General features: G+C 47.5%; 1 protein-coding gene across 2 annotated transcripts; it reads left to right on the top strand.

Annotated features, from left to right (window-relative positions):
* Positions 1–5,648: 5,648 nt before the first annotated feature.
* Lmx1a (LIM homeobox transcription factor 1 alpha) lies at positions 5,649–12,591 on the top strand. 2 transcript variants are annotated; one of them, XM_076817533.1, is made up of 5 exons: positions 5,649–6,303; positions 7,236–7,655; positions 9,790–10,095; positions 10,254–10,352; positions 11,170–12,591. In XM_076817533.1, exons 1-5 carry the CDS (start codon positions 6,180–6,182, stop codon positions 11,427–11,429), a joined length of 1,209 nt encoding a protein of 402 aa, XP_076673648.1. In that variant the 5' UTR covers positions 5,649–6,179; the 3' UTR covers positions 11,430–12,591. The 2 variants fall into 2 exon arrangements, with proteins under 2 accessions (XP_076673648.1, XP_076673649.1); XM_076817534.1 differs by lacking the exon at positions 10,254–10,352.
* The last annotated feature ends 43 nt before the right edge of the window (positions 12,592–12,634 follow it).

The raw sequence follows: 12,634 nt of genomic DNA, 5'->3' as shown, positions 1-12,634 counted from the left end.
CTCTGGGAGTCGGTGGAGGGAGGTTTTGGGACTTTAGAAGTAGGCAGAACTAAGTTTCCGAGCTCTAGGTATGATGCGAACTGAGTTACAGGGTTCTAGGAGTCCTCAGACGAGAACGACAATCTACAATCGTGCCCAACAGTTCAAAAATCATTTCAACCAGTACCCCAGGCCCCATTGCACTCTAGAAGACACGCGAGAATATCCAACCCCCCTTCGATCACGTACCCCTAATCAAGTTGTACAGCTCGCGTCGCATAATTTATAATCAATGACGGTAATTTCAAATGCAGACCACCCTTCCGTGAACCTCCATGCCGCAACTGGGCCCCGGAATCCTCCGCGCGTATTATATCGCAGAGACACCCCTCTGTGCGTGACCAAAGGGTGCTCTCTGAGCCACGTGCATAAAACTTGTAAGAAGCTCCTCTTCCCCTGAGAAAGGGGACCAAGATTCCCGTTAACATATAAACTTCCAAGCTTTCCTTAAAAATTCTCGTTCCTCCTCCATCTTCAGCGTCGAATCAACCCGAAGCGTTTAAAGTCCTGAAAACTTCATCAGGAACGTGGAAGATGCTTAGTAATCGATGCGGTTTCGCCAATCTCACCCCACCATCGATCAGAATTAATCCGCCGGGGGTTAACCTCCACCATGGTTGACGATTAATAAATTCGACTATTTATGGGATACCCTCCGGAGAAAAATCTGGCATCGCGCATTAGGATGCAGAGACGCCCCCTCGATGCGTGACCAAAGGGTGTTTAGAGGTCCGCGCAGGGGATGCTCTCTTTCGCCCCCGTGTCACGAAACAACGCTGGCACCGTATCGGCATAATTACACGGATGGCGTCGGCGTCACATATCCCGAACAATGCGCTCGGACGGCAGGGACACGGATGGGGTGGATGCACCTGCAAGCAACCATATTTCATCCGTTCCGGCGACTTTTCTGCCTTTATGCGCCGTGAAATGGCGGGGGTCGTCGGCTTTCCCTAATTTCTATTATGCGCCGAGATAAGACCGTGTTAGCTATCAACCACTCGAGGGATGCTCGAGTTCCTCCCTTTGCTCCAGGTGCTGGCTATTCTTCGGGACATTTTCGTGTTCCACTTGCTCCGGTTGCTTTAAAATGGGTCACTTGGAAAATACAAAAGGCATAGATTTGTCGTAAGTATTAAGTCTTCAATTTCCTATAACAAGAACATGCACAAGTTACCCCTCTGCGTGGTATTTAATATTTTTTTCCAAACGCACAAGATGTAATCAATAAACAATATCTCTCAGAAATGACCCACATCGCCCAGAGACTTTCCAAGATAACTCTCAAGTTCAGTGGTACGACTCAGCGACTAACCCGTCGTGGTGCGCGCCAGGAGCCTCCTTTAAAGGGGTAGGTTACCCTCAACAGCCCAAAATCAGGCCCTTCTTCAAACGCATATTCTGAAGTAATAGATAAATATAGAGATAATCTTTGTTTTAATTTTTAAGCGTCATTTCGTTGACTTTAATGCGCAAAAAGAAAAATTTAAATATAGCTATAGGAAAAAAAGTTATAAATATAAATGTGAGAGCGTGTGCGCGATGCACCGTTCGATAGCGAACGCGATTCCGAATAGGTGAATTTCCTAAAATGCAAAGTAAAGGCATTTTTATAATCTATAAGACAGTCTCCATCGTGTGCAGCAAGCAAAATTTTGCAATTTTTATGTTGCTGTTTCTGATTTTATCCTTTTTTTGTAGGACAAATATTTTGTATCTTTTTTTGAAGAATTTATATTGAAATTGTGCTCCCAATACATTGAGGGGAATAGTTTCCTGCAGCTCCCTGTAAATTTTCATTGAAATCGTTGGAGCGGTTTTCGAGATTTTATGTTCACCGTTTTGGGAAACGTAGTTTCTGGGAAATCGCGTTTAAAGTTGGACATCGTTATTCGATCTCAGATGCAGGCTCATACATTTTTTACAGAAAGATGTAGCTAGCGGAATATGCAAACATCCTACAAACTAATTTTCGAAAATTTCGAGGGTAACCTACCCCCTTAAACTGCTCCTTTCGATAGCTCCCAAGGAGGCACCTAATGTTTCCTACGAATTCGTCCCACTAATTCCTCCTCCCCTCTCCGAGCGTATGCTCGCTGTCGGCCCCGATTTACCGCGTCCGAGGGCACCGGCTCCCCCTCGGTCCATCCCGCACGTGTTCCACCCCGAGAATACTTTGCATCACCGTTACCGCCAACTTGATGCCCCTTTGTACGAGCACCGAAGGGGCATACCGGAGTTCCATAGGCAACTAGGCGTATCATTGGGGTGGGCGAGGAAGGGGGTAGCTCGCGTCCCGGCATCACCGCGAGGCGAACAGAGACAAAGAGGGGCCCCCCCATATAGGCTTTTATTTGGCAAACATCGCTGATAGACGAGCCGCACAAAGGACGGCATTGTCGCGTATTTACGCGGACCTACAAACGGCCAAATACCCAGTCCCCGTCGCCTACGACTTTCGCGACAAAATACACCGAGCATCCACCACCCCCGGGAGCCCTGCGATATTGCTTCGAGAAAAGTTCCGCCTCGCAAGATGCCTTCCTTTTCGCCCAAGAAAATTTTCTTCCCTCGCGAAAACCTCCCTTTTGCGAGTGGGACGTAGGTGTCTTTTCCTTTGGTGGGAGTAGTTCTCTCATTTCTTTTTCAGACGGTGTTTCATTTCAGTCACTCTTTCATACTGTTCTTCTTTTAGGAAGAGTTTGTTGCTTCGCTGCGCGCTCTTGGTTTCAGCTGAACTTCGCTTGGGCTCGAGGGCCTTCTTTGTGGATTGGATTTGTTGAAGGGGTGGTGTGCATTAGAAAGTTTGAAATTGCTCGTCTTTTGAATACGGCGGTGTATTTTGTTCCTGCAAATGCGGGTTGAGATGGAGGGAAACAAGTTTTTCTATGGGATGCATGGTTTCACGTCGACTTGGAGGCACTTGACGCGGGCGATTGTGCCGATCGTAGGACAGAGACAAAGGAGCACGAGGGCTTTTATTTGGCAAATATGATTTCTATGCGGACAATGAGCGGGCAAACATCGATGCACTCAATATGTCAATTTTTCCAGATCCGTCTGTCTTCCAGCTACTCGCCGGCTTGATTGGCCTCGTACGAGCGACCACATGCCGATTAAATCGAGAGTGAAAGGAGGATCGCGGCTCGGACGAGCCTGGCATTGCAATTAATATCGCACGGACCGAGCGTGCAAATCTTTTAAATCGTCGGATAGGAGTCGGACTCTTAGCAACAATTACTTTGCAAGGCGAGTGTGAGAACGTCCCATTTGCTCGATGACAGTATCTCGAAGCGCATCCAGCTTCTACAAAAAACACTTAAGGGTTTGTCAGTCCACTTTGTCGGTTTGAAAAATTAAGCTATTTTTAAAGATTTTTTTTCTGCGTAGATACAACATATAATGCAATAAATCTTTTTGCTATTTATTAAGATATTCTTATATTATACAAACAAAATTTACAAGATTTTTTTAATTTGTTTTAAAATTTTAAACGCGATTATCTCAAAACAACATTTTTTGAACTGGTGCAGGTGATTGCAAAAAATCTATTTGACCAATCAGTCTGAAATTTTTACACGTTATTCAGCACATCAGTGGCTATGACCGGGACCACGGAAACCTTTTTCGATTATAAATTTCATACTTTTCACAAGGCAAAATGATTGAAAAATTCACTGTATTTCGACACTGAAACTTCTAACATTTGCTATTTTGTTAATTTATTAGCAGTAAAAATAATCCTTCTTCCGGCGATAACCACGCTCATAATGATTACAACACACTTTGAACTTTTTGTTTCAAATGCGTCGTTCCCCCGGAAACACTTGCCCCAGCTCTACATCGCTTTCTCAAGGCGCGATATATCAGTGCGATATATATTTTTAAAAAAACTGTTAAAAATTTAAAACAGATTTTTTTATACTGTCAATAAGTGTTTTAATAAGTAGACAAAAGTTTATTTACGTTGGACATTCCGTTTACTAAAAAATAAATCCTAAAGAATGACAAGTTTTCACGACTTCACAGTGGTCTGATCCCTTAAGGGTCCATTCTACTTTACCAGTGGAACAAGAGGTCGACATTTTCATGATTTTTATCAGGTGTTGTACGGACTTTAACGTGTTCTTTTTGTTAAATATTTATTATCCCTTGCTGTATAGAATTGTATTTTCCATGTTTCCAAAATATAATTACAAATATGTGGATTTAAGTCGCAATGTTTGCGCCTCAGTGAGTACACTGCGGAAGTCCTCCTCGGCGTCAAAGTGGTTCTGAAATGATAAAAATAGAATGATTATGTTCAATAGGTATGTACGCATAAAGTGGACTAGAATTATTGCCTTATAGCTTACAAAATAGCGGCGTTGTAAAGAAAAAGACCCGGATTTCTTGCCTATTTTCCGATATATTTTATGAATGGTATAAAAACTATTTGCCTTTATTCTACTTAGTCCACTTTATGCGTACACCCCTACAGGACATAGTAACTCTATTTTCATCATTTTAGAACCACTTTGATGCCGATGTGGACTTCCGCAGAAGGCCTGTGGTCTCACCGAGGCATAAACAATTTAAATCAACAGATTTGTAATTATACTTTGGAAGCGTGAAAAATACGCTTCTATACAGCAAGGAATAATAAACATTTACCCCCAAGAAACATTAAAATCCGTGCATTAGTTGTTAAAAAAAAAATCATGCAAATAGGCCTGTTTGTCGTCAAGTAGAATGGACCCCTAAACAAATTCCACTGTACAATATCAAGCAAGTGAAGTCAGTGCTCGATTATCGTCAGAATTATGATAGTCCCCCAAAAACTGTTCCCAGCATCGAGTGCCAAGGAACAATTCTATTCTTCCAGAAGCCCGCATTCTTCTCGACTCCTCCTAGAACCATCCCCTTAAAGCTCCATACCCTGCCAAGAAGCTAGCGTCAGCCATTATCCTCGATTTACCACACATATCTCCTCCCTGCAATACCTACAAACCCTCCAAGAACCCTTGCAAACCTGCCCTAAATTACAGCCCCGAAGCCAAGAGATTCCAGCAAACTAAAACCCAAAAACGCATCCCCGGAGAATACATCCCCTGCCCCCATCGACCAGTCGATCCTCTCCCTTCCCTTTCAACTGTCCAAAAAGCCTCCAAGAATCTCTGAGAAACCGACCCCCAAGGGCACAGCCTCCCAGACCCCGTAAGGAGCTCGGGAGAAATTGAATTCGAAGACAGCGAGCCCAGAAGCTTGGCATACGTCACTGGCGCCAGAACGATGGTCGCTAGATATTGATCTCCGCGTACCTGTCGCGCGACGGCGGTTGAGCACCGCCGCACGGCTCTCCATCCCCCTTTCGGTCGGCTGTTTCCAAGGGCGGATCCCCCGGCCGCCAATCCGCCGGCGCGGCCGAGTTTCCCTCGGCGAGGGTTGACGGAGCCCGCCCCGCCGTTCACCCCTCGTCGATCGCGCGTCCGTCTCGCGTCGCTCGACCGGCGAGTGGGGTGAGGAGGGCTGGAGGGAGGCTCGCCGGCCGAGTGGGGGCTGGTTTTCGCTGTCGATGCGGTGGCTGGCGTCAAAAAAGGTTTCGAGTCCGGGTCTGGCTGACACGCGTACAGGGGCTGTCACGTAGCGCGCGACCAACAGCCACCCCCCTCGACGTCCACCCAGCCATCAGAACCCCCCGGCCGCGCAGAAGAAACGGTGAACGGGCTCAGGATGCGAAACGGTGGCACGTCGACGGCACGCCAGGCTTGGACGTCCGTCAGGACGCCTCGAAGCTGTCCCCGGATCGTCTCTTGAGACCTGTCGCGGCATACGAGGACCGGCGAGGGCTAGACACCCCCTTATCAGCCGCCAGTGCGAAGGGAAACAGTGAACGCGCCAGGTCGAGGGCTGGATCGTGCCGCGGGACGCTTCTCGGTGCTTCTTGCGCGTGGCGAACGCGTCGTAGGTCTGTTCTCTGGACGTCGACCGCCTCGAGGACGCAGCAAGAACGGTGTGCTTCCGCGGAGTGACTTGGGGTGGACGAGGGTGTAGTTCGAGCGGGGCTTGGGATTTTCGAAGTCTCTCTGACAGTGCGTGAATTGTGGTGGTGCAAGGACCTGGGGGAGTCGTGTGTTCGATTGCCGAGGATACCAGGAACCATGTTGGAATTCTACCCTCCGCTACCGGGCACCCTGAACAGGCAGGGTGAGTCGGGGCCGCCGACCATGGGCTCCGCGGCGCCTCCGATGCCGTTTCGCCCTGCGAACGATAACAATAATGCAGGTCAGTTGAAGGGATTCTAGTCGCTTTAGTTAGCAAGGTTTTCTTTGGAGAGTTAGGCACACCACTTCCGAGGGGTTGATTCTTGAGGAGAATTCTTAGGGAGTTTCCTTGGCTTTGACAGTTGTTTGTAGATTGCATTCAGGTTCGGTTCTATTATGATTTTTAAATATTGACGTAACGTCGTTTTATCAGAGGGTAAATATATTGGCGGAAGCTTAGATATTCTTTGGGGGTGCAGAATTTCCATAAGAAATCTTCCAGGGGGATTTCGAAGTAGCAGAAATGACGAATGGTATAAGTTATTGTATATTGGAGATTTAATGTAATTGGAAAGTTAGGTGTCTCGTTGCAATTGAAATGGAAATTATTTTCTTTAAAAACGATCGAATGAGAGACGTGCAAATAGGGACTTATCGCACCGCGCTCTGTCATCGCACGCAAATTTATCACTATCGACGATCGATAAGCGACGGAATAAATTGCACGGGCCTGGTGATATTGCTTTGCTACAGAACGCTATCACATTTCTCAGTGCGACAGCCATATCGCTCCAAATAACTCCGCGCACATTTATTTCCCCCGGTAGTAGAACGTCCAATAAGGAAATTTCACAGAACCACCCTCCATGGACCTCTAAACAGACAGCAATAGAATTCAATCAAACTTGCCAAAATCATTCAACTCGCCTCCAGAAACAATCGGCTCTACGAACTTCCCACCCGTTTCGAATCAAAGACTTAGAGAAGGCCCCGGAAGCACACTTAACTTAAATCAATGAATCAACAAGCAAACCCACGTTCCTCGAGAATCTTCTACTCGCCCCGGCGAGAAGCCACGGAAATGTAGAAAACGAAAGACCCACGAAGGGATTCTGTTGGAGGGTGGCGAGGCGCGTTCAGACCAGCAACCAACCCAGTGCTCGCTGATTTCAGAGCCGTCGGTCTCGGTGAAGACGGAGTCCGGTCTCCTGGAGACGATCTGCGCCGGCTGCGGCCGCACCATAGCCGACAAGTACGTAATGCAGGTGGCCGGGAGGAACTACCACGAGGAGTGCCTCTCGTGCGCCGCCTGCGCCGCACCGCTCACCCATTCCTGCTTCATCCGCGAGCTGAAGTTCTACTGCAGGACCGACTACGAGAGGATCTTCGGCGTGAAGTGTGCGCGTTGCATGGAGAAGATCAGCTGCTCCGACTTCGTGCTCCGTGCACCGGGCCTGGTCTTTCACGTGGGCTGCTTCGCCTGCTGCATGTGCGGCCAGCTACTCCCGCCCGGCGCGAGGTACATCCTCCGCCAGGGGCAGCCGATCTGCAAGCAGGACTACGAGCACGAGCTGTACCTGAACAGCCCCCAAGGTCGGTGCTCGCGCCTCATCCCTTTCCGTCTTTTCAGTTTCTCTTCGACAAGCTCGCGACCATTGCTCCTCTTGCCCTGCTTCTCTGTCAAAGTAGACCTTGGCCGACTTCTCCCGGGCGGAGATAAGTTTGTCGTAGATAGGAGGGCTTTGTAGGCTGGATGCGTTCACGAGCTTAGGGTATCTGAAGCTTTCTTCGGTGAATAACTACCAGGGAGCTTCTTCACAGTTTCGTGGTTGGTGTAGCACTGGTTGCAAGTGGCGGAGGATTTTTTATACAGTTTTGGAAGGTGTTTTGAGTAGCGTAGGCTTCGAGGAGTGGGGATCAGGGTAGCACAGCCGTGAGTGTTTGGGTTATATTGTTTTGGGAATGGAGATGGGGGACTGGTTAGAATCAGAGTTGGGCGTCATTCGAATAAAATATTTAGTACATTTTTGCGAATAAATTCTGCTTCGAGTAAACCTCACTCGAATAACCATACAGAGTTGGGCAAAATGTTATCTAATTACAAAGTACGATTAAACTGTAATTGTGTAATTGATTACGCATTATTCTCTGTAATAGTTAATTTAGGTAGTTGACCATTTGGTTTTGTCAACTGTCTAAAAGGACGATTACAGAAAATAATCTGTAATCAATTACACAATTACATTTTAATCGTAATTTGTAATTGGATCCCATTTTGCCCAACGCTGCACATTTCTACAGATTTATTCGTTTTCCACGAATGATTTTTCGTCGAATGAAATCATTATTCGCTACTCGGAATAAAATCTGCCCGACTCTGGCTCAGAACGAATGCACAGTAGCTGTTTATTTATCGTAGCGTCTTAGAAGCAAGCCTCCTTAGACCCACGTTCGCTACTCCAGTACACTTGCATGCTTCTGTCTCACCCTTTCTTCGTCTACTCTGCGCGACGTTGCCTTGGACGTTCCCTCGCCGAAAATTTGCCGAGCATACTCTGATCGATGGTTTTTTTATCAACGCAACGCGTGTAACGAGACGATTCGCAATGTTCTGGGTAAAACCGATGCGTTCCACAGACATAGAGTCAACCGAAAGCTTTGATAGCAAACTGCTCGACTATCGAAATGTCTCTTTGCCATTAATTTTCACCGAAAGGCTACACCGAGATTGGCGATCTGTTTAGAGTCACTCGCGCTTCACGACGAAATACCGCCAGCAGCGTTCTCGTTCGCGTTTTTTCCCGCGCTCAGCCGGATTGGCTCAAATCAGAAAACAGAGGAGAAAAAGATTGACGAGCGACGAAGAATAATCGACACACCTGCGAGAACGTATTGTACATACCTTGTTGCATTGTTCGCAGGTTGTACTGCTACAATCTAAAGACATCCAAAGTAAAAACCTACAGGAATTTCGAATCAAGGCTGTCTCTTTTCAAGGTAACTACCCTTAAACCAAGCGTAATTAGAAAGAAAGAAAGGATCGTTGTTATTTCGTCGGTTCTTCCCACGAGGCGCGCTCCTCCCGGGGATAAAAAGATACGCCAATCTTTACGCTCGAAGACGATTACGAAACAGGGTCACACTCGCGTCTCACCTCCGCGAACTCACTCTGGTTCGGTGAAAGGAAAGCTCGTTCTCGATGGAATTCTTTCTCCTTTCCTTCAGCCGGAATCAGTCGCGAAATGATGGAAGAGCAGTTTGTTAGTCACGACGTCCCAGAGAAAACTGTTTAGATAACACTTCCGTTCACCAGAAAGTCTCGGTCTAGCAAAATCATTCGGGTCGACGGGTGGGCCGTGTCGCTAGCCACCTCCAAGCTAAATACCATCCGAGGTTTCCAAGCAGAAGCTGGGTTCTTTTAGAAAACACTCGCAGCCCCTCGTCAGCGTTGCATCCAGCCCCCTCCTGATCAACTACCGCCTCGAAACTGTGCTCCGTGCCACGATACGTCTCGATCTAAGAACTCGGACCCTCCTAAAGCTCGGTGCAATGCTGCGCGAGCCCACTTCGATCCTGACCCAGTTTATTTTAAAAGAAGAGAACACAGCTTACGCTTGAAAGCCTCGGGCGCTGTAGCGTTACATTAAGAGCACGAGTCAGAGTCATGTGAGCCCCAGGTTCCCCTCCTCGGTGTCCCACGAAGCCTGACGCTGGATATGCTCCACAGACGATGATCTGCTGGACGAGAATCGTCCTCGCGACGGTCGCCGGGGCCCGAAGCGGCCGCGGACCATCCTCACGTCCGCCCAGAGGCGGCAGTTCAAGGCCTCCTTCGAGGTGTCGCCGAAGCCCTGCCGGAAGGTTCGGGAGGCCCTGGCGAAGGACACGGGCCTCAGCGTGCGCGTGGTGCAGGTGTGGTTCCAGAATCAACGGGCGAAGATGAAGAAGCTGCAGAGGAAGGCGAAGACAGAGCCCGGCTCGGACAAGGAGCCGAAGGAGGAGAGACGAGCCGAGAGCCCTCACAGCGATCACAGTAAGTCGCCCTAGCTTCCAGGTGCTTGGTCCCCTTGCTTTCTATCCGGCCACTGTGTCGCTGCGAGCCGTTGCTAACTCCCGCGAAGACTGGTTAATGGGGCGTTGGTAAATTCGTCAGTTGGTTATCGATGCCAAATCGTCTGGTCTCGTTCGCAGGTCATTACTTGAACGCCATGAACATGCGCGACGGGGAATCTTCTAGCTTCCCCTCGGCCACCCAACCGCTCAACCCCAATAACCCGTACTCGCCCGACGGTAAGTCTTTTCTCACCGTAGAATGTAAAGGAGCTCAGGAAATCGCGCGTGTTGCTCCGGAACGGTCGGAGGTTCTGCTCTGGACGAATCACTTGTTGCAATTCACGCACGTTCAGTCGCGACGAGAATTAATGATTTTAGGATTTCTTTGGGGTGGTTTGTTCAAACAAATGAAACTAAATAATTATTACACGTGATTTAGTAGTCCATAAAGTGCACGGGAAAATTTGTATACAGTATGTTTTGTATTAAATTATTTGTGATTTTTTAGGTTCTTTGGACCACTGTATGAAAAAACGGTCAGCATGATATTTTACTAAAAAACCGATGGATCTGTGAAATAAAAGGATATTCTTGTAAAATAAGGTTGCCATTATGTGCTGACGGGCCATTCTTTTTGATATTATGTTTCATTAATTTTTTATGCACAATTGCAGAGTAAAATTTAGCCTGGGAAAAAATCGTTTAACTTTAAAGTGCTATTAATTATTTCTTTTTTCTAAATTAAAATATTTGGCCTATGAGCCCACAATGGTAACATTATTTTACAAGAATCTCATTTTATTCTTCAGATCCATTGATGTTTAAAGGAGACAACGTGCCGGTCGTTTTTCATGACCCATTTTTCCTTCCACGCTCCTCTTTTTGCTTATTTCTATCAGTCTTATATCTCTTCACTCTGTACTACTCGGCTCTGTTTTATTTATCAAAAATCCCGTTCACGTTTTTGATACACTTCAGAGACCGTCGACTCTAGTTTCCACTCTAAAGAAGCTGCGAACCCTCGCCACCTTGACCGTTCTGTCCGAAATTTCAGACGCGTACCCGGGCCACTCGGGCGAGAGCTTCTGCAGCAGCGATCTGTCGTTGGACGGCACAGAGGCGGGCTTCGACATTGGCGAGAACGAGGGCGGCGGCGGCCAAGAGGGTGGCCACCAGGGTGGCTCCCATTCCCACCACGGGCCAGCGTCCCACGAGGCGCCCTCCTTGTCGCAGAGTTTGCACGCGGCGATTCACAACCCCATCGACAAACTGTTCATGATGCAGAGTAGTTACTTCAGTGGTGATCACGCGTAATCCAAAACCGATTGGCCCTCCTTGGTGTTATTGCTAATGGTCCATCCAGCCCCGCCGGCGTAGCTGGTCCCTGCGTCAAAACCGTCGCCACCATCCACCGCCATCCTCCGGCATTCCCTCTGGCCACTCGGAGAACGCCGCGCGCCGAGTATCTCGCATCTCGGCTGCGCCACTCGATTCTGTCTGTGCGGAAAGGCGGTGCGTTTTGCTGATGAAGGTACCCCCTGATTTCATTTCTCTCTTCTCTTCTATCCTTCACCTGCTTGTTTTACTCTTTCCCTCTCTTTCTCTCGCTCTTTGGGGTGGTTAACACTTTTAGTTTTATGATTTCAGCCTATCGTTTCGTTGCCTTATCGTTTCATTCGCGGGGAGAGGATGGTATCTTTGTTTCCAGGCTGGTTTCTTTGGGGGTGGTATGTTTTCTGGTGCAGTTATAATTCTTCTGTTTGTTTTGTTTCACATGGAACTTGGGGTAGTTTTGGTGTGGATATTTTATAGAATCGTAGGATAAAGGTTCGCTTTAATTTGATAGAGTTGTCGGAGCATCGTAGTATAAGTCTGAGAATGATCGAGACGCGGCGTGAGTGTTGAAAGTTTTTGAGATTGGTAAATAGTCGACGATACTCGAGTACCTTTATCTGGACTCGCGCGGAAATTTTGGGAACCTCTGGGTTGACTATCATTTCTGTTGCGTTCTTATTATCGCTCGATGATCAGTGTTCGCATTTGTTCCGTGATTCGTTTGGAACCTTAAGGTTGAATGCTGTGCGAGTGGTTTCCGTCAGTGTCGCTATGCAATTATTATTTAATTCACCGTGGTTTTCGATGTACCGATGTGGCGAGGATAAATGGAGCGCAAAAGAGTGTCGCTGTTCGATTTAATATTAAACGATGTATCCTTCGGTTTACACGTATAAAAAGAACATATATTTAAACACCGACGCACGTTCGTACCTTATTTCTGTCCCGAGAGGCTGTTGTTGACAGAAGATGGATGCTGTTCGAGGCTGTACCTTGTCTTTGCGATGCTCAAAAGGCAACCCCGTCGACCCTCTCTGAAGCAGAGGAAGGGGGAAACAGGGATCTATAAATGCCAAATAAAAGACACTTGCATTTTGCAGGAATTCTTTCAGAAAGGGTTGACTCGCAAATGATAGGTACAGATAGACGAATGACGATGCATTTGCTAGGAGCTAGTGAAAATT

Source organism: Andrena cerasifolii, chromosome 8 (assembly GCF_050908995.1).
Source record: "Andrena cerasifolii isolate SP2316 chromosome 8, iyAndCera1_principal, whole genome shotgun sequence".
Classification (NCBI taxonomy): domain Eukaryota; kingdom Metazoa; phylum Arthropoda; class Insecta; order Hymenoptera; family Andrenidae; genus Andrena; species Andrena cerasifolii.
The sequence above is the reverse complement of the archived record's forward strand: the minus strand, read 5'-3'. Positions and strand labels throughout refer to the sequence as shown.